The sequence below is a fragment of the Nipponia nippon genome, unplaced genomic scaffold (genome assembly GCF_047370975.1).
Source record: "Nipponia nippon isolate SJK-2023a ecotype South Korea unplaced genomic scaffold, ASM4737097v1 scaffold_4, whole genome shotgun sequence".
Lineage (NCBI taxonomy): Eukaryota > Metazoa > Chordata > Aves > Pelecaniformes > Threskiornithidae > Nipponia > Nipponia nippon.
The window spans coordinates 83,991,733-84,013,883 of NW_028262358.1; the positions used below are offsets into that span (position 1 = coordinate 83,991,733).

The following is a 22,151-nucleotide window of genomic DNA, read 5'->3' on the forward strand; positions in this document are numbered from 1 at the left end:
ACAAAACAAAACCAAAGTGTGTGTATGGGGGATGGTGGTGGTGTTGAATACAGAAGAGCTGAATCAGCCAGGCTTACATGTGAAGTGCCCAGTAACACCAATGATACAAGCTAATGGAGCATTTTTGAAATAATATGCAAATCTTTCTGTTGGCAGTACAATCTAAGAGGGAGCTGAATGACATAAACCAAAACACCTGGTGAGGGGACTATTTCAGGGCAGTGGGAGGAAACAGTTACCTTCTGTGATTTTATACTCCCCATAATAAACAGGGAAAAAGTCTCTTCTCATTCTTTTATACTATTATAAACCTATTTCTTAAGGACTTTATGAAATGAATATAGCTGGATTAATGAAAATCATATGGAAACTAATGCTTTACCTGTGTTATTCGCTTCTGATTATTTGCTGAAAAAAATGAAGATATTACCTAGAAATATTACCTGCTTTCAGTATAGCAAAGTATCTTAATAATTGTGGAAAAGGAAGAAAATCCTTATAAACTAAGCCTTCAAAACAGCTAATACCATTTTTACACTTGTATTTTGAAATAGGATTGTGTAAAGCTGAATTTATCTTTTCTTTTAACATCAGATGCTGTCAAGTTATTTAATTTTAAAATTCTAGTGGAATGGATATTATATATTTCGTAATGCTTTTACAAGTGCTTGCATGATATTTAAGGTTGAATTTTCAGGTCTAAATTAACAGTGCTTCACTTTAGATACCAGAGAAACAAAACCCACGTATCTTAGCATACAGCTATGCATCTGCATGTCTGTCATTGAGCTGCCGCAGCGTACTTTTGCAAAACAGAATATTGTATTTGGCAGTCCTTAGACCATAAGTTTGATTGCGTTGTTGCTATTGTTTTTGTATTTAAGGCCTTTTGGTGATGTAAGCCCTTGTTAGCCTAGGTCAGTGAGGACTACTAAGCAGATGAATATGATGTAAATTGGTAGAAGCTGTTTGCTGAAAGTATGGACATATCTCACAGAGGTGACATCCAGCTGTTACTGAACTCACTCTCTCTCCTTGTCTAGCATAAATGCCAGAGCAACCCAACAGACTGACTCCCCTCATGCTTATTGACAGCTGAATCGTGGCTACCCACAGTTCAGGATACACAGCTGATGTAACACCTATCTGGCATCCTTTTACCTCTGTTTCCAGGAAGGCTCACCTTATTTTTTTGTGATTTGATGAATGGCCTACTTCTTTTCTGAGAACACATGGAAATTTTACATATTTCTTGGATAAGAAAGGCATAGAAAGAGTAAGACTGACTACAGCTTTGGGCTGTGGGAAGGTGGTGTAAGAAGGCCAACATCATACTTTCAACCTCTGTGTGGGAAGGGAGAGACTCTGTAGATATTCATATATTGGCAAACACTTTGAGCTGCAGCTGCTTTCCTGAAAAAAAGTTGGTTAGGCTAAGCCTAATCCAAAATTACCTCTGAAATTCCTTCCTGCACTGTACAATCTCTTCCTTTCCTGAAGCACCTTTCCCTTCCAGAAATCCCCTCCTCCTTACTCTGAAAATGGTGGTTAGACCACTTCTCCAGGAATGAGGAGACTGTTGTTCTGAGTAAAATAGAGTTTTTTCCTGGAAGAGGTTGAGTGGCCTGTCATGTCCCAGAAGAGTTAATACCTTGGTCTGCAGGCACCGCACTTTCCCATATCATTCTGCCATTGCTCAATTAGATAAAATGTATATGATATCTTTGATCCTTCTTTTACTGATGTTTCCTGTTGAAAGGGTGAATTTAGGCATCTACTTTCAGAGAAGGTTTGGGGCTGTGAATCCCTGAAAATAGTTTCTTCAGGACACATCCGGATTTACTGCTGGGATATGTGATGGCATACCCAGGACCCTCTGAGAACTACTTCTCATTGGATTTCCCTTCTGTGGAAGTTACGGTGTGGGTGGTAACTTGCACGTGTGATAGTTTTCTCCCATTATTGACTACAGGTGTGCCCTTGGCATGCATCAGAGACTGGGTAAATGAATACTAAATCACCATACAGATATCCCAACCAAGAACTGAAGCCCTATCCTCACCTCAGCAGGGCTTGTCAGCCAGTTTATCCACTGTCTTTGACTGGACTTCAGTTTGTCCAAACTGTTTTAGGTTTCTCTCTTCCGAGGGAGACAGAGTATCTAATTCAGGCCTGGAATGACACTGGACAGCAGGGCAGCTAGAAATGAAACATTGTGATAAGGAATAGCTAGGTCATACAGACGTAAGGAAATAATCAAATCGATTTGCCATGTGTCATGCAGGGATCCTCATCTCCCATTTGTTGATGTTTCATACTTCTTAGCTTGCACTTGGTCTCTGCTCTGGTGAAACCAGTACTTTGCAGTGAGAAACAGAGTGCAGCCCAGAGTAAAGTCATGCCACAGTCCAGGGTATACGTACACTATCTCATGAATCTCTTGATCTGGAGACCTTCATCCTGGTGCTGATCAAAAAATGTCAGTAGAGAGAGAGCCAATATAAATGTGACCTGAGGTTTTAAATACCTATGCACGTAAGTGCTATTTGTGACTACCACTTGCCTTTAGCTTTGAATAAATTCACGTCAACCCTTTTTACTAATTTAACGACTTACTTGCCTTCAAAATAGTAAAAAGAAACTATCAGAGTCAAAAAAGTCTTCCTTTTGGAAAGGATTTCTCCTCAGAGTTCCTTTTTGCTGCATTCTTTTCTCACACATTCCTTGCATTACTAGGGTTTCAAAGGGCAGGTGCAAAAAAACCTAAGTGAGATTTAGCTTAGTTAATACCTTTCCTTCATGTCAAATCAGTCCCTAGGACACTACACTAGAGACAGAAAAAAACATTCTGTCCCTTCATCAGACTATTTCCTCTAGCTTTTCCTTTTTTTTTAACTAAGCCTCAGACATTATAGCTATTAGTACTGTCAGATCCTCTTCTCAGCTTATCGTAAAACATCTGCTCCCATTTTGTCCAGTTTGGTGACAGAGATGTATGGCATGCTACAATGTATTAATAATGCTCTTCTCTTGAATGACTATCTTCCCTTTGATTCACACTGTTAAATAATTTAATCCATGTGCTGGAATGACAGATACTACTTTGGAATCAGCTGTAAGAATATTGGTTGGTAAGGCAGGGGGACATTCCTCTGCTGGTTTATTTTTCTTTAGTATTAGTGTTACATTGGCTTGTCTCAATGTCTGTAATAAATTGCTTTCCTCTCAGGAATTTTCAAATAATTTAGTTAAGAGATTGGTAACCATATGTAAAATAATTTTTATTCAGTCCTGGCCTACATCCATTACTCCTAAAACTATATTGTTTTAGAGATTTCATATGGCTAGCCTGTCATTAAATGTACAGCAAAATCCACATCTTTTTCCTTACTTTTCATTTTTAAGCTCGGGGGTGGCGGGGGGGAGGTGGTTGGCAACACAAGTAACATAAACACTGTCTTGGGATGCCTAATATCATGTAATGACTGAGGCAAGTCAGTTAAAATGTTTTAATAGATTCTTCAGCAATACTGAGAGCTTCTGATAATATCAGTTAGGCTAAAGGAGGGTCTATTAGTTTACATGCTAGAATTTAACTACCACATGTATGCTTTTTTAATTAAGCAGAGTTTAAATTGAACACACCCATTCCACCCTTTTCCTGCTTCTCTGTTTTAAAGAGTTATCTACATCTTCTCACAGTCGTTAATTTTATACCCAAACACCCTTCTGAAAAACTGCACCTCATTCATTTATTTCCTTTATTTCCAATAATTGTCAAGTGTAACCCTGTGGCTCATTCAGATCTAACATGAAACACAACTACATTTCCTTCATATTAGAGGTTTTTGCTTGGGAATCTTTGGGTTTATTGATGTTTACCTAGCTAGTCGATGAGAATTTTTGTCAAGTAGTGGTGTATACATGGCAATGACAATGATAGTGTAATTTGCCTCTATTACTTCCTGATATCAGGATTCTGCTGCACTGCCAATTTCATATCTGTTGTTATTATTTGTTTGACAGAATCAAAAACATGCCAGGTGCTTTGCAAAACAGAGAACAAGAAAAATCCCTTTCCAGAAGAGATGACAGCCTGAATAGAAATGACATAATGGCAGGAGACAAAGGAAGCAGAAAGGGGAAGCAAAACAAGAGTTATAACCATAAGATCATGAGATTGGTTTGGAGGCACAGTGAACGCTATGAGGCATTTTTTTAAAGCGCATAAGGACTGTAGTTGGGATTAGAGAATGGAAATGTAGAAAAGAAGCATGGAAAGGAATGGAGAAGAAGGGAGGAACAGACTGGCAACAGGAGGAAGAGTAAACAGAGGTGTATGGGAGAGGCCAGAACACACACCTGACAAACTGAGGATTATGACTAATGCCAAGAATGAAAGACCACCTCTGAAGAGCATGATGATTACAGGAGGATGGCGAAGCAGGACATGGCGATGCTGCTAGGGAGAGAAGAGCCAGCAAAGCTGCCCTGGAAGCCTGCCCTGGAAGCTCCTCACACTAATATAACCCTGCTTCCCCATCTTCTTTCTAGCTCCCCTCTTATACACAAAATATGTATATAGAAGAGCAAAGGAGAAGGAGAAGCAGCTAAATCAAACATTTCCAAAGATCCTGATGGGGAAGAAGTTTAAGCTGGGATGATACAGATTTACTCCTACTGATGCTGCTGTTGGTAGCAAGTGGCAGAGAGCATCCTGTTAGCTTTTCTCATGCAGACAAATCAATGGCAGTCTTTGCCACTACTTACAAATAGGCCTTGCTGAGAAATACTCAGCAAAATCATAATACTCCAGACAATCCAGGACATTTTAAACTTTCCCTTCATTTTAGATCAGAAAGAAGCAGAAATGATAATATTCGCAGTGAAATGAAAACAGGAAAGAAAAATATTTGAGCAGTTTCCTTTAAAACTGAAAATAATAATTTCAGTATTACAGAAAAATATGATGGTGATTTTGCTTATTAAAAAATACATTTTCTAACTTTTCATGAAAATTTCTGATAAAATTGGGAATTATTTTAATTATGTTGGATTGGCTTTTTTTTCTTCTAGAAAATTGGTGTTGTTTTTAGAAGGAAACTGGAAAAGTGCCATTTTCAGTCTGTCAGACATTTTAAACTACCCTGATTTCCAAGGTAAGAATTCTTCAGGAGTAAGAAAGCTGCAAAGTGGCCAGTCTAATCTCTTCCTCACTTCCTTCTCCGCTGCTTCGATGATCAGACATGTCTAATGATTAGGCTGCAAAGAGCAAAAACAGTTTCTCTGTCTCCCTGAGAAAAGGCATTTTGCCAATTTCTTTAAGAGTTATTAACTAGATCTGCTCATAGGAACTCACTTTTTTGCTGCAGACTATGTCTCCATTTAAATCCTTCTCACAGCTCTTCCATTTTGCCTGGGAAAGTTTATCAGAAAGCACACTGGGAAGGCTCAGATCTTTCTGTCTCCAGTGAAATTGTTTTTAGACATAGTTATAGTTTGGCAGATGTACTGGTGTGATGGTTGAGAGACTACTGCTAGTAATGGAGTATTCTATTACTTTGGCATATATAGACACTTTTTGTTTGGTACTTCTGACTGAAAAGTATTGATGTTTAGCGTACTATATAGGTGCTTACCCATTGTATTTTTTCTTATAAGTTTTAGAGGACAGCACTGGATAAATTTTTCTTCTCCTTCAGGGTAACACAGCTTTGCATGAGTCATTCATCTTGAACGTACACCAGAGTGATATCAAGTTGGCTGTCCTGACACCTTATCAATATGATGCCCATTTTTAGTCTCTTCTAGCAGTGGAATGATTTAAGTATTGCCTAGTGGAGACAACAGCCTTGTTTAAGAATATCTTTGTGACTCTGAATAGGATTCAAATAATTCATCTAGGTGAGGAGGAGACAATAGAAAGTCATAGCCGAAATATTACCAAAAATCCTTAACTGATTGGATTTGTCCATCATTTGCTTGAAGATTTTGGTAAATGGTGGCTTATTGGATTCTACAATGGTAACAATGGCCAAGTATATTTTTTTTATTGTCTTCAATTTGAACTTTGCTTAAGTTAATTAAACTCTTGTCAGCTCAGGGTACCATTTTAGCAATGAGGTTTACAGCATCTACTCTGTCAATGTAGAAACTTCAGCTACTAAAGAACGTACCAGCTATAGAGTCTTAACACAATGCTCAGCAGTGCTTGAAGAATCAGGCCCACCTCAGTAATTTCTCTCCATTGTTATTGAAATCATACTGGATTTAAATGATATAACCACGGTGTCAACTTACAAAATCTACCCTGCTTAAATTCCTCTTACAAGCAAATGTAGCTCAAAGTTTTATGATAGTCCACCTATCATCAAAAAAAAAAAGATTGCAACGCAGTGTCACAGTATCTCCCCATAACACAGAATTTTTTACATATCATTTTTACATGTTTGAAAGAATCCCATTAACTCAGTTGCATACAACTTTTTGCAATAATAGACTCAGCATAAAGCAATATCGAAACATAGTTAATATTTCTAGTAATTATATTTAGCTAAGCTCCAGATTTTGAATAATTTTGCCCCTGCTTCTGGCATGATAGCAGATATGGAAGATGTGTGTACCTATCTTTTGGCCCTGAGAGAGGATTCCACTGTGTGGCACCTTCCTGCCCTCTGCTGCCAAAAAACCCCAGATAATTTCCATTGGGAAAGGTGGACTAACCTCTGAAAACTGCAGTTTGACCTACCTTCTGTGTTCAGACACTGAACTGGATACATGATTTGGGAAGGGATTTAATACCAGCTACCTCAGTAGCCATGTGGTGTTAAAGGAAAAAGGCTGGGGGGAAAAAAAAAGAGTATTATAATGTAGCCTGAGAGTAAAGGACAGCATGGTTATTTTACCTATAATTTTTTTTTAACCTTGCCTATATTTTTCCTGCCAATCCTTTCCTATTGTTATCTATCATCTTTTCCAAGAAGACACGAAGACACTTGGTTGTGCATAAAGTAAGAATAGCCGCACTGACTCAAACCACAAGTCCACGTAGCCCTGTGTACCTGGCAGGTGTCCTGCCTTGGTAGAGGTACAGTCCTGTTGTTATAAGGCCTCCACTGTCCCCTACAGATTAGGGACACCTTCAGCTGTTGACTTCCAGACATCTTCAGGGGTCTGTATCCAATATGTACAGTTCAAATGCTTCCTAAATCAGGAGGTGCACTATGTTTAATAGTCTGAATTTGTCCTAGATCCTGTGAATTTACTTCCTCCTTCTGTCTCTCTTTCTCTCTCTGTTTTGCCCTCCTTTCTTTTGAAATAGAATGACCAGGGCTGCATGAATTATTCAACATAAGAGTGTATGATGTATTTATACAGTGATATAGCGATACAGTGTATTTATACAGTGATATATATATATATGTTTTCTATTTTGTTTACAGTTTCTTTCTTAATCATCCAGATATCCTGTTTCACATTTTTACTTGATACTGAGTGCTTGACTTGATGTTTTCAGAGAGCTATCTAATATTAATTCACTATTTTTTTCTTCTCAAGCAATAGTTAATTTGTAATCCCTGCCTGTGTATGTATAGTTAGACTTATTTTTCCCTTGTGCATTTCTTTCTGCTTTATCAGATTTCATCACCACATTATTGCCAATGGCATTCAAAATTGTGAAATCATTTTGCAGTTCCTTACAAGCAGCTTCTGATTTAACTTTTTAAAATCATTTTGTATCAAACTTTCTCATCTGACAGTTCTTAGATATCACATTTCCTTTTACTACTAATAAAAGTACTTTTACTTAAATGCTTTGTTTTAATTCATGCCTCAGTCCAGGAATCTTTGCACACACTTAAGTGCCCAGTTGCTATAATTTACTTCTGCGTTTTTCAGGATGGGGAGGGAGGTTGTCAAGCTATTGTCATTTATGTTTTATTAATCGGAAACCTTAAAAGTAGAATTTACGCTTCTTATTGCCTACTGGTTCTGACAGAGTGGTTATACAACCTTCAGAGTGAAAAATTGCTAAGGGCTAGATCCATAAAGTGCATTTAGGAATAGCCTTTAGCCTCTTAGATGTCCTGCCTCCTCACAGAAGCTATAAACCCAGATTAGGTACATCCCTCTACACTGAAAGAGGACAGCTCGGTGTTTAGCAACAGCGTACACCAACTCGGGCATACCGAGCAGGGAACAGTCTGAGTGAACTGGAGAAACAGCCAGATGGGGAAAATAAAACAAGTGAATGGTGTACTGATATTGCTATATTTTTCATCACTGCCTTACTCATGGGACTGCAGGGTGTTGTGAGGTGAGACTTTTGGCATCTCTCCCACAGTACCTGTTCCTCTTGTTGATCCCACTACTCCCTGCAGTGAGCTCTAGCATCAAACTACAATGCTGAAGTGCCAGTCCCTCTTTTCCTCTCTATCCCAGTAAATATTGAACTTTCAGGGTTAGGCAACAACTGAGTAGACTTTGGGGAACTACCCCGTCAGTGTGAGCACCCAAAGCTGCATTTAGCCACTTCTGTTTCATTGCAGGTCTAAGCTGGAGTTTGTGTTATAATACCAGTGAAAGCAGTGAGAATAATTTGAACCCTGCCTTAGCAAATCTGTTAAACTTGCTTGTATAAAAAGGAATCACTCCAGTTTGTCCCATATCTTAACTACACTGAAATGGCATTTTAGGAGTTCTCCAAAACACATTCTCTGTCTATACAAGGATTATGCCATGACCCATGTTACCTTATGTAAATACTGAGAGTATGTAATTGTAGACAGGTGAGTAGACCTTGTGAGTTATTAGTATTCATAACATACCAGAAATCTTACATAGTGGGGGAAATAAATGGGCAATATAAGTGGCCGATGACTGACATTTAGTGTTTCTCAAGCTGAGTTGCATCTTGGATATCTGAGAGGAGGAATGAAAAGCTTATTTATTTATTTATTTGTTTGTTTGTTTGTTTGTTTTTTTGTTTTTTAGAAATATCTCCACTTGCCTATATTAAAAAAAACACTGAAATATGTAGTACTGCATTTATTTTCCTGTAGTTATAAAAGTAATTCTTTCAAAAGATATAGCTATACTCGCCTGGCCAGTGACAAAAGAGAACTAGCTGTCAGAGGAGATTTGTGATGCTCCTAGAAAAAGTGTTATGAATTTCCATCTGTTACATTACAGTGTAGATGCCTATAAATCTTTCTCTGAATCAGTAGAACTTTGGGAACTAATAAGCCAAAAATTAAGAGACTCCACAAACTATCAAATCAAACTGCCATGCAATGTTTTAAAAATTAATAAACCCTGATGACTGCTCTCTCTATCATCTATATCTAAGTATCTATACTGATATAGGCTTGTTCCCATATTTATAATTAATTTCTTACTTACTCAGTTTATTAGACATACATGTTGGCCCAGTCTCTCAACTGCTTCAGTATTTTTTTGTGTTGCTGATGTTAACTTCAATGGGTTCTGCTTTTTAATTGGCAGATATTAATTGTGTAACAATGGTAGGCAGCAACAAAAGGAAAGACAATGAAGAGAAATCTGGGATTATAGGAAAATTAATAACAAATCCCAGGTCAGCCAGTCTTTCCTGGTACATACTGGGCAGGTACAGCTCTTTTTATATACAATGACAAAATGGCAAAGAAAGTGGATTTCTATGCACTGATGCCAAATAACTGTAAAGCTATTTCTAGGAGATCTAACATACTCAGTGACACAAAAGAACGAACTGGTAGAAAGGCTGTGGCTTTAAACTTGGTCAAAAAATTCTAGATAATATCTTCAGGTTGATGAACTTTTTTTTCCAGTTCTGCCATTGTGTGTTCACACCAGTGTGCTCACTCCTTGTTCACAGCCCATCCCACCAGCCCTTTCTAGCTCTTTTCTTTCTACTTAGACTGGGATCAAACACTGGATGTCCACACCCTTTTTCAGCACAGTGTCTAGCCCTTCTTTTACCTTCACTTGGGCTTGTTCTTGTATCACTTCATTGTTTGTTGGCCTCATGTTTATTTAAGATTTTTCTGTCTTTTTAGTTGTGTTTTAAATGTAAACTATAATTACATTACTGAAAGATAGATTTGGTTCAATCTTTTGTTCTAATCCAAACCCCTGGAATATAGGAAGTGAGAAATGATTGATTTTTTAGAGGAAAAACAAAAAGGAATCATCATCTCTAGTTCTTTAAAAGCAAATCTGTTCCTGTAACATAGCTTAGCTAAAGAATGTTTGTTGGTTATGTCTGGGAACTTGAAACCATTTATGGGAATCTAACTTTTTTTTAAGTACTGATTTCCAAACCTCTGAAATAGAGGAATTCTCAGTTTATTACAAACTGCAGAAATATAAAAAAATCTTTAAAATAAAAAGAACAGCCTAAGTTAGTGAGTTTTGTTTGACATTTAAGGCCTTGATTATTTTATGCTCAAGCTCTCTCTTATAAATGCATACAGATATGTCTTCACTTTCATAAAACAAAATCAGAAAATAATAGAATCGTTTAGGTTAGAAAAGACCTTTAAGATTATCAAGTCCAACCATTAACCTAACACTGCCAAGTCCACCACTAAACCATGTCCCTAAGCACCACATCTACCCAGATTTTAAATACCTTCAGGGATGGGGACTCAACCACTTCCCTGGGCAGACTGTTCCAGTGCCTGACTACCCTTTCAGCGAAGAAATTTTTCTTCATATCCAACCTAAACCTCTCCTGGCACAACTTGTTTCCTCTCGTCCTATTGCTTGCTACTTGGGAGAAGAGACCAACCCCCACCTCGCTACAATCCCCTTTCAGGTAGTTGTAGAGAGCAATAAGGTCTCCCCTCAGCCTCCTTTTCTCTAAACTAAACAACTCCAGTTCCCTCAGCCTCTCATCATACGACTTGTTCTCTAGACCCTTCACCAGCTTCGTTGCCCTTCTCTGGACATGCTCCAGCACCTCAATGTACTTCTTTTAGCAAGGGGCCCAAAACTGAACACAGTACTCAAGGTGCGGCCTCACCAGTGCCGAGTACAGGAGGATGACAATCACTTCCTTGGTGTTGCTGGCCACACAATTTCTGATGCAAGCCAGGATGCTATTGGCCTTCTTGGCCACCTGGGCACACCGCTGGCTCATATTCAGCTGGCTGTCGACCAACACCCCCAGGTCCTTTTCTGCCAGGCAGCTCTCCAGCCACTCCTCCCCTAGCCTGTAGCATTGCATGGGGTTGTTGTGACCCAAGTGCAGGACCCGGCACTGAGCCTTGTTGAACCTCATACAGCTGGCCCCGGCCCATCAATCCAGCCTGTCCAGATCCCTCTGTAGGGCCTTCCTACCCTCCAGCACATTAACACTCCTGCCCAACTTGGTGTCATCTGCAAACTTACTGAGGGTGAACTTGATCCCCTCATCCAGATCATTGATAAAGACATTAAACAGAACTGGCCCGAATACTGAGCCCTGGGGAACATCACTTGTGACTGGCTGCCAATTGGATTTAATTCCATTCACCGCAACTCTTTGGGCCCAGTCATCCAGCCAGTTTTTTACCCAGCAAAGAGTGCATCAGTCCAAGCCATGAGCAGCCAGTTTCTCCAGGAGAATGCTGTGGGAATCAGTGTCAAAGGCTTTACTAAAGTCTATGTAGACAACATCCACAGCCTTTCCCTCATCCACTAAGCGGGTCACCTTGTCATAGAAGGAGATAAGGTTAGTCAAGCAGGACCTGCCTTTCATAAACCCATGCTGACTGGGCCTGATCCCCTGGTTGTCCTGTACATGCCACATGATGGCAGTCAGGATAATCTGCTCCATAGCCTTCCCCAGCACCGAGATCAGGCTGACAGGTCTGTAGTTCCACAGATCCTCCTTCTGGACCTTCTTGTAGATGGGTGTTGTCGCATTTGCTAACTTCCAGTCATCTGGGACCTCCCTGGTTGACCAGGACTGCTGATAAATGATGGAAAGTGGCTTGGTGAGCACCTCCGCCAGCTGCCTCAGTACCCTTCAGTGGATCCCTTCTGGCCCCATAGACTTGGGTGTGTCCAAGTGGTGTAGCAGGTCGCTAGCCATTTCCCCTTGGATTATGGGGGTTTCATTCTGCCCCCCGTCCCTGCCTTCCAGCTCAGGGGGATGGGTACCCTGAGAACAACTGATCTTACTATGAAAGACTGAGGCAAAGAAGGCATTAAGGACCTCACCTTTTTCCTTGTCCACTGTATTTCCCCCTACATCCAATAAAGGATGGAGATTTTCCTTAGCCCTCCTTTGGTTGCTGACGGATTTGTAGAAACATTTTTTTGTTGTCTTTTACGGCAGCAGCCAGGTTAAGCTCTAGTTGGGCTTTGGCCCTTCTAATTTTCTCCCTGCATAACCTCACGACATCCCTGTAGTCCTCCTGAGTTGCCTGTCCCTTCTTCCAAAGGTCGTAAACTCTCCTTTTATTCCTGAGTTCCAGCCAAAGCTCTCTGTTGAGCCAGACTGGTCTTCTTCCCCGCCAGCTCGTCTTTCGGCACATGGGGACGCCCTGCTCCTGTACCTGCAAGATTTCCTTCTTCAAGAATGTCCAGCCTTCCTGGACTCCTTTGCCCTTCAGGACTGCCTCCCAAGGGACTCTGTCAACCAGGCTCCTAAAAAGGAAGTCTGGAAGTCCAAGGTGGCAGTTCTGCTGACCCCGTCCTTACTTCTCCAAGAATCAAGAACTCTATTGTTTCGTGATCACTGTGTGCAAGACGGCCTCCAACCATTATATCATGAACAAGTCATTCTGTGTTCACAAACAACGGGTCCAGTGGGGCGCCTTCCCTAGTTGGCTCCCTCACCAGCTGTGTTCAGGAAGTTATCTTCCACACACTCCAGGAACCTCCTACACTGTTTCCCCTCTGCTGTACTGTATTTCCAGCAGACATCTGGTAAGTTGAAGTCCCTCACAAGAGCAGGGGCTAGTGATTATGAGACTTCTCCCAGCTGCTTATAGAATATTTTGTCTGACTCTTCATCCTGGTTGGGTGGTCTATAACAAACTCCCATCATGATATTTGCCTTGTTGACCTTCCCTCTGATTCTTACCCATAAACTCTCAACCCTACCATCATCATTATTAAGCTCTAGACAATCAAAACATTCCCTAACATACAGGGCTACCCCACCACCTCTCCTTCCTTGCCTGTCCCTTCTGAAGAGTTTATAGCTATCCACTGCAGCACTCCAGTTGTACAAGTCATCCCACCATGTTTCTGTGATGGCAACTATATCATAGTTTTCCTGCTGCATAATAGCTCCCAGCTCTTCCTGTTTGTTCCCATGCTGAGTGCTTTGGTGTAGATGAGTAGCCAGGGAAGTCTCTCCACTTTAATATTACAAATGAAATTTTAACCAGTGGACAGAAGTTCTTATCAAAGATGAAGTATCAAGGAAAACAAATTGAGATGGTCAGTTTGGAGGCAGGTTTTCTAATAAATACAAGGAGTTGGTTATATGCTTCATTAAATATTTCAGCTAAGTGAAACTTAAAAGAAGATACACTGTTGTCAACAATAATTAATACTAATTTAAACAAGAATATTTCAAACCCTGGTTTAGTCCACTGTTGAAATAACTATCTCCAGAACAATAACACTATTTCAAAATTTTATCTCAATAGCTAGAGCCAGCAGACATTTCTTTAGGCAATTTAAGATCTACAATGTTCTTACCATAAAGTATTTATATTGTCAAGAATTCCCCAATTAATCCGTAAAAATATATGGAACACATTTTTTCTGAAAACTTCATGCTGTAGTGTTTTCTAACATCTGTTGAAAACCCAGTATAAGCATAACTTATAGAAAGAATAGGCAAGGCTCACAGTAAAAGAGAAGAGCAGACTTTTGTAGGTAGATCAAATTAAGTCTAAAGCTAATACAAGATTTTAATATTATCCCTCTCTGCCAAATAAAAATGTAGGAATTGTCACACTAGTCCATTCAATATAATATTTTATCTGTACAGTGATCAACAACTGTACATCCATTTTGATGGCTGAATAGAAAAAAGAAAATGAAGGATTTAGATACTTGTGTCATCATATACTAATTATCACCAAAGCTGTGCATAAAACTTTAGACAGATCTAGACCAAATTCTTGGGCAAAAGCTAAAAATGTCTTCCTCTAAGTTTACCAGAAGTTTTCTCTGCCTACCCATGGGTACACACAGATATTCAAGCACACATGCACAAATACACGTACAGAAGCCAGTCAAAAGGTCTTATCTTTGTTTCTCTACTCAGGAGCTAGAGGCATGTTCTGAATAAAACAACTTTTTAAGGAAAACTTTGCCGTTGCATGATATCTGAATTGAAATTGCACAGAAACTTTCCTGTGTATAGAGATGTAATTTTTGGAAATTCAACAAAAACAAGCACTCAGAGAGGAACTCTGCATTCTTGCTTGCCTGTCTATGTGTCCATCTTTTGCTTTTATTTTGAGAACATGTTTATTTTCCACCCCTTCACTCTCATTCTTTTAGAGAACATGAACTGAATCACTGACTAACTGCATTCCCTCAAGGGACTCAGGAAAAAAACCTCAAAATTATATAATGTGTACTTTAAAGTAATGAAATAGTCCCTCTGTCAACCTTGAAAATAGGGGGCACTGTTTTCCCCGCTTCCTTCCCTCCAGGCTGCCCTCATATGCATTTTCACATTGAAGTATTCCCAAGGGAGAAAACAGTGCAGGAGTTCTGAAACTCTTATTTTTCCTTTTTTTTTTTTTTTTTTTTAATCATGATTGCCGGTGGGAATAGATTTGGTAAGGAGAATGTAACCAGGATTAAAAATATCAGGTGCTATTACGTGACATTAAATGTAATGAAATCTCAAGGTCAACTTAATTTCTTGCCTCTCCTTATCTCTCTGACACATAGTACTGTATCTCAGTAGCTGCCACCAACAGCTACAATCAGAATGCTTGGCTAATTAGTAATCAGTCATGTCTCTTGGTGTGATCTCATCCAGTCTGACTATTGAACCTGAGTACAACAAAAAAGGAAATTGGAAACTCTTAGCAACTATGTGTTTAGTCCGCTTATTTTCAGCAGCATTATGTGCCTGCAGTTCAAGCTTTCATTATGCTACACTAATAGGCATGTTTGAATTTGATGGTTTTGGAAGTTATTAATTTAGGAATAGTCTGTAGCACTAAGAGGCATGACATTTAACTACCAGCCAAATAACCCCATCAAATGCTAAAAGATAAGATTTCTTAGCAGTTCAACAGCATTGAGATAGGGAAAAAGCTTTTTAATAAAATTCCTAATCATATATCCTTTCTCATCAGTAACCATTTCAGCATAGAAAGTACCCATCATAGCTGAATGAAACTAGAGAGCATCTCATTGCTGGGGCCTGATCCAGCAAAACACTTAAGCATACTTAGAATATGAGTACAAGAATATCCCATCAAAGTTACTATGATCACCCACATGATTAAAATTACACAGAAATGTACATGCTCTTCTGGATTAGGGTCTAAGGAATGAGGCATTTAAGATGTCTTTCATATAGTAAAAATATTTACAAATCTGTTTAAGAGATGACATATAAATAAAAATTACTATCTTGCCTTTTGACTGCTAGACTCAGGATAGCTTCATATGTGGAAATCCTGCACATTAAGTGATCACTTTATTCACAAACTAAGCAGCTGTCTGAAATAGCAATTGTAAAGTGCTAATCTCTGCTACCAATAAACAAAAGTAAATCACAGAAGAAAAGTCGTTCATGTGCAGTAATCTCCAGAGGATTAGAATTTCAAGGGATCAGATTTCCTAAAACTCCTCTTTCCTGATAACAGCCTCTACTGTGAGGTGACACACCAATAGGCATAAATTATCTAGAGCTGCAGATAAGCAGAGGCCATTTGGGGGTTTGGAGTGCAATATAAATAGATGCAAAACAGTAGGGGAACTGGTGCTCATCACAAATCTCAAAAGGATTAGCAGTTCAAGCTCTGATTTTCTTGCTGTTGTTAGCTGTGATTTATCATCAGACAGTGACTGAGAGTCTGTCTTAACTGTGATAATTTAATGGCTTAATGGCAGTCCCTTTATCTGGGGGTCATAATTAAGCTTGTTTGATCAGTTTCCTAACAAGCACCTCGCCTGTATTTTTAGTTATGCTTATTTTTTCTCTGGGTGTAGGAGCATTTTTGCTAATTAGTATTAACAATATTATTGTTACCAATTACTGGTAATGATAACAATCTCGTAAAAGGTTAGCATTTATCTGGAGGAAAAATACAGGCCAAAAAAGATGCAAGATTCTTTGAATTTAAATACATTTACAGGAGATTTTAACTGCAGTGTCTCTACAACTCTTTGGTTTGTCGGCTTCAAATCTAACTCAAATACATAACTGAAAACTTAAAACCATTGCATAAAATAATTTTCAATTGAATCATTTTCTCTGGTACAAAATTAATATTGATTTGAAAGTAAAGATAACTGCTGTCTTACAGTGCATTTACTGTCCCTATCACCCTACTAATGAGCTGTTCCGTCCATTGTCATGAAAATTTTCTCAACAAAAGACGAACTTTAAGACCTTATTACAGCTATTTAAGAACACAGGTATCATCAAAATGAATCTAGTGACACTTAATCTGTTAACATCACTACAAAAAGAAGAAAATAATTTTTTTAAATTGTAATGAATATTAGATATTTGAAAGGAAAACTTTCCAAGATTTTAATTTTTTTTTTTAATACAACACAGTGACAAACAAACAGACAACTACATAAAATATGAGTTTTCCTTTTTTGTTTTTTTTTTTTTTTTTTAAGGAAGACCAAATAAAAGAAGAAACAAATTCAGATTGACCACGTTACTTTCTTAATCATTGATGTAATTTTCTTAATGAAATACCTAGGAGGCCACAAGGAGTGGTGAATATGTTACTTACTGATATTTAGGGAAACAGAATGACTGGCTATAGAAAGACATCTAAAAAAACTTGATCACACATATATAGACACAGGAGGTATGGGTGTAATATGTGTGTATATATGTATATAAATCTATGTAAATGTGCATTTATGTGTATGTGCACATCTATGTATGTGTTTATGTATTATATATTTTATGTTTACGTATACTTTTAGTCATATATTAATTTATGCATTCACAGATTTATTGAAGTTTGTCTATGGAATAGTTCTTATTTCTCTTTTGAAGAAAAAATTAATAGTGGGACAGAGAATCTATGTGTCTAGCCTAAATTAATTATTTAGGTACTATAATTAATGCAGAAAGACAAGGTTCATTGGAGGGTGAGTCATTCCACTTCCCTGAGTTGCTTGTTTTAGAATTGGATGAGTTGCTTTTCTTTCTCATGGCTATAGATAAACCCCAGGTGACGTGGCTAAGCTTGTAGATGGCTGAAGGTTAGATGAGATGAATTGCACCAATATGAATGAAAGAAACAGTAAATTTCAGAATGAGAATTCCCAATACTTTCTTATAAAGAAAGTTACCTCAAATAACCTATAGTAATAAGTAATTGATTAAATGGGCAAAGACTTGCAGGCAGCAACAAAGAAAAACAAAACCAAAACCCAACACATCTGTTCACTCTCCTGTCCTAGCAATGTAATGTTACTGACTTTTACTGAGTTTTGCAGGTGGATCAGAAATGGGTTTTGTTCAGCTGTTTGGGTCTGGCAAGCAGGAATTTGATTTTAAGCTTGCTATCTGACCAAGAGTATGGCAGAGGAATTTACTGGAAGTATTATAGAAGACATTCTCAAATGAGCTTTGTTCCACATAAAAACCTTGATCCAGATCTTGATGAAAGCAATGAGAAACTTTTCATTGACTGTGGTGGGATCAGGGTGAAGGTGCCAGCCATATTACAGCAGCAGCTGGCCGTTGCCTGGGAAGCTGAAATTTTACTGAGATATGAAACAAACAAAATGTGTGAGAGATAGAAATGACAAGGTGTAAGGGAGATTGCAATATAACACACTGAAATCCTTAGCCAGTATCTACAGCTAAGGCCATTGACACTTGGGTGCTGAGCTGACTCTGGGAGGCCTCGATGAGATAAGCCCACACAATCACCAAGACGTCTGCTTTACACATCTAACTTCTCAGATAGCTTTCCAAAACTAACAAGATGGAAACATTTCTTGAAGAATATTATTTTTGTTGTTGTCAGTGTGTGACAAGTTTAGTAGATTTTTTTCCACCACTATAACAAATTGTTAATGATACATAAAATAGGAATCTTTGCCCAGCTCACAGTGAGAACAGAGACAGCATCGTGCAGTCACCACTATGCTATGTTGTTAGTTGTTCACCAGCTAGTGCCAGATATAATATAACCTAATAAATCTCCACGAACAAAAACATCATAAACCTTGTGAAATGCTGAAACCTTAGTTTTAAGTTCACCGGAGGTTTCAGTGGATCTTGCTGTTGTCAGTATAGAAAACAGTAAATATCCTAAATATATTTCATTGTTTTACTTTTGGCTATTACTTGCCATTACTTGCAGAATTCATGCTCTTTCTAAAAAGAAATCATAGCTATTACAAAACAACTGCACACCTATCTGAAAACTGAAATAAGTTTTCAGTTGAAATAATACAGCTTATTGGTTTCTGTCTCTGGGTTCATGGTCAGGATTACAGCCAGATTAAATTTGCTATTTTGATTTTGTGTAGTTTTGCATGAAAATTGTCATTGTCTGGTAAAATTTTCAGTCCCATTTTTCTTCCTGTATTTGTAGCTTTAATAACATTATTTTATTGGCTATATGTATATATAAATATAAATATATTGGTATACACATACATAGATACATAAATTCTCACTTGTTCTTTGATGTACAAACAATTTTTAAGAATCTATTTTCACCCACAAACAGGCATGTTATTAGTGGAAAACAGTCCCAAATGTGATTTGAATACTTCCATCACAAAGATAAATCTTGTTCCCACTAGCATGTAAATGTTGTTTTCACTAGATTGGATCAAATTATGTATCTATAACAAACAACCTTCTTGATATTTAAGACATTTTTTATTTCATTATGAGAATTTTGCATAATATGGTCTTCTCATCCAAACTCTTGAATTCTATTTTCAGCTTTTCTGCTGATTTACTGTTTTGTTATAGAGAAACCCTTTAATCTTTCTGAACTTCAGTGTACTCATTTGAAGTAGATGAGGAGACTAGTGTGATTTAATTGATGTCTATAAAGCACTTTCAGACCTTGTAATGAAAAATAAAGCAGAAGTGATAAATATTCTTAAAGGTACATTCTTTTTCTTTGCTCTAGTTTTTGCCAAAAATCTCTATATTATTGCTAAATTTAGGATTATTTATTCAATTCATACACTTTTCACAGTCAGAATTGTTCAAAGTGTTACAGCCTGATGTATTTTCATACTCAAATAACCATTTTCACAAACATGAAATATTGTGGGCATGGTATGGTTCTTAAAAAGTGAGTCTTTTTCATGAAATATTTCCTGTAATTTCATGATGCTCTTATTAAATTCCCAAATTTGCAATTAACTGTGCATTGGCAGACTGCTGTATACATATGGAATCCCAGTAATACATGGCTCAAAACATTCAGCAGAGAAATCTATTGAAAATTTAGTTGTGGGGCAGGCAATGCAATAAGAATGAGCCTGATGATAACATAAACCAGCATCCTATGATCTGTATACACATGAAAAAATATTTATATATAAAACCCAATATATATAACGATCTCTCTATATATGTACAACAAAGTTTTGTTGGTTTTTTTTTTTTTCTTTAAAAGAGTAATAATCTACGTTGCAATGTTCAAATGTGCTTACATCTATTTATGAAGAATAATCATTCAATGTCACAAGGTATTTGGAAGTGAACTAGCATTACAAATTCAAACTTTCTTTTGGATTCGGTGGTCTCCAGAAAAGCAGGGCAGGCAGTGACATATTTTCAGTTTTGATCTTACCATTCCAGAAGGACAGGAAGTGTTGGGTCTATTCTGGGTCTATTTTATATTCTGGAATAGAGTTTCTCCCACAATGACCTAGTTGCATAGTTGCAGGATACCACAGCCATTGCTGCTGAGGGCCAATCCTGGAACTTAAGAATGGACAGATTAATGAGGCAGATCAAAACCTGGTCTCTCATTCTTATAAATGGCCCACGAAACCTTCTTCCTTGGGGAAAAAGATGTAGAATTTTCTTCTCTAATAGCTCTTCAGACCCAATGGGGGTCCTAACAAGGCAGGGGGAGGACACATAAACTCATTTTATGGTCAGAGGTTTTTATTAGACTTCAAGCAATAACTTGATGTTAAGGAACACCACAGAAAAGATAATACCATCCACAACTGTATTGTTATTTCCTTACAATTTCTATTGTGCTGATGGTGAAGCAATATCTCTCTCGGGGATTGAGGGAGATGACAAGTTGGAGATGGTTATTAATTACTAGTTACTATTCATGGGTTTTCTGTTTAAATGGGCAGGAATATGAGATTGGGATGTGAAATCAAGCTCATATCTCCCAGGCAGCTGTGCAGAGTAGTATCACTGGACATACATAATTTAGAGCACTTCTAACTTCAAGTTCTTGCATGTCATTTTAATGGCTCATTTGAGAAAATTACGCAGGGGGAAGAAAAAAAATATTAACTCCTCCCAGATGAGAATCAGAGAGTGAGACCATTCCTCTTTTCATAAATTTGTGCAGGGATACTGTTCTGAAAAAAATGAAGAAGGAGAGTACAAGTTGTAGGTATTAAGTAAAAAATAAGTTACTATAGTTACCTTGGTAGGTGTCAGCTACTCTGTGTAGCAATAAACCCATGCTGGCCTTTAAGTTCCTGAGCAGACTAGGGAAGGTCAGCAGCAGTTACTCACATGCTTACAACCCTGAACCTACCACTGGCAAAGAAGAATCTCTCTATATGATTTCTGTGACAAGTGAAATGTTTTTCATGTCTTCACCACTGCAATTTCAATAGGTGGGAAACAGTTTTTATATTGCAAATCTTGACATTTTGCTTAGAAAATGTCCTGCTAGAGATAACGTGTGAAGCATTATAACTTACATTTTGAAAATTTGAATTATTATTTTTCTTGTAAGCAGATAAGTCACTGTTAGTGGCATGGCATGTTCATTTGGGTCTAAATTTACCCTTTTCCATGGCCAAAATAACTCACAAGGAACATCAGAATTCATATGCATATGCAGTTTCTCTTGCATTCATTGACTGAAAAGCATAATTACCTCTTCCCTCTGTGCAAAGTGAGATGAGGATCATTTTTTTCATAAAACCTATAGGTCTCCTGAAAGAAACAAAATACCTACTGCTTGGCCATGTTGGTTCATTGTCTTTGCTACAGGCATGTAAGCTTGGAGATATGTTTTCAGAGGCTTTTTCTCACATTCCTAACGGCAGAAAAAGATCTAAAGTTATTTAAGGCTGGTGACAACAAATGGTGATGGTTCGTGTTTTGGTGTGAAGGGGAAATACTGAGACCTACAAGCTCCTTTCATTCTCTTTGAGCTCAGATTTTTAATCCAACGTAGACAAGTAATTCATCCCTACAGAATTAGGACAAAACCTTATCCTATTGACTTTTATCTCCTGTGCAAGAAAGGAATGATTCATACCAAATGGTAGTATAGGTGTGAGTTGGCTGTGAAGTTCTCTGCAGTTGTTTATCAGGCAGTGTACTTCAGTGGCAATTTTATCTGCGTAGAGACCATAGTATCATACATAAGAGAACAAGCCTTCTAGTCAGTTTTTAAAGTCAATATTTTTGCATACATTGCTGTTTAAATGTACACTTTTACACTGTTCCTTCCTTTTCTGTGCTTGCATTACCAGTATTTGATAGCACAACTAAAAATAGAATAAACATGGTCTATACTAAAAATGTTCTACAATCTGAAGAGCTTCCGAAGTCGTTAAAGGAGAACCTGCTTGTGGTCTACTGAGGACTGGTTTGTTCAAGTTCTCCTCCATGTTCTATTGCAATTAGTTAGAGATCTAATCTCTTAATTTAGAGATTTAGTAATTTAGAGATTTAATTTGACTGGAATGATACTTCTTCTTATTTTTAGATGTTGTCACAATAAAAAAAGCTC

At 37.9% G+C, this 22,151-nt stretch overlaps 1 protein-coding gene across 5 annotated transcripts in view; it reads left to right on the forward strand.

Moving 5' to 3' along the window:
- EPHA7 (EPH receptor A7) overlaps positions 1-7,812 on the forward strand; it is a 173,505-nt gene extending 165,693 nt beyond the window's left edge. For 4 of the 5 annotated variants that reach the window (XM_087773831.1, XM_009475571.2, XM_087773834.1 and 1 more), the window contains one exon: positions 4,027-7,812. In XM_087773831.1, coding sequence (XP_087629957.1) covers positions 4,027-4,222 — 196 coding nt within the window. In that variant the 3' untranslated portion in view covers positions 4,223-7,812. The remainder of the gene's footprint in view (positions 1-4,026) is intronic. The other variant, XR_015708039.1, reaches the window with a different exon arrangement.
- Positions 7,813-22,151: the final 14,339 nt, after the last annotated feature.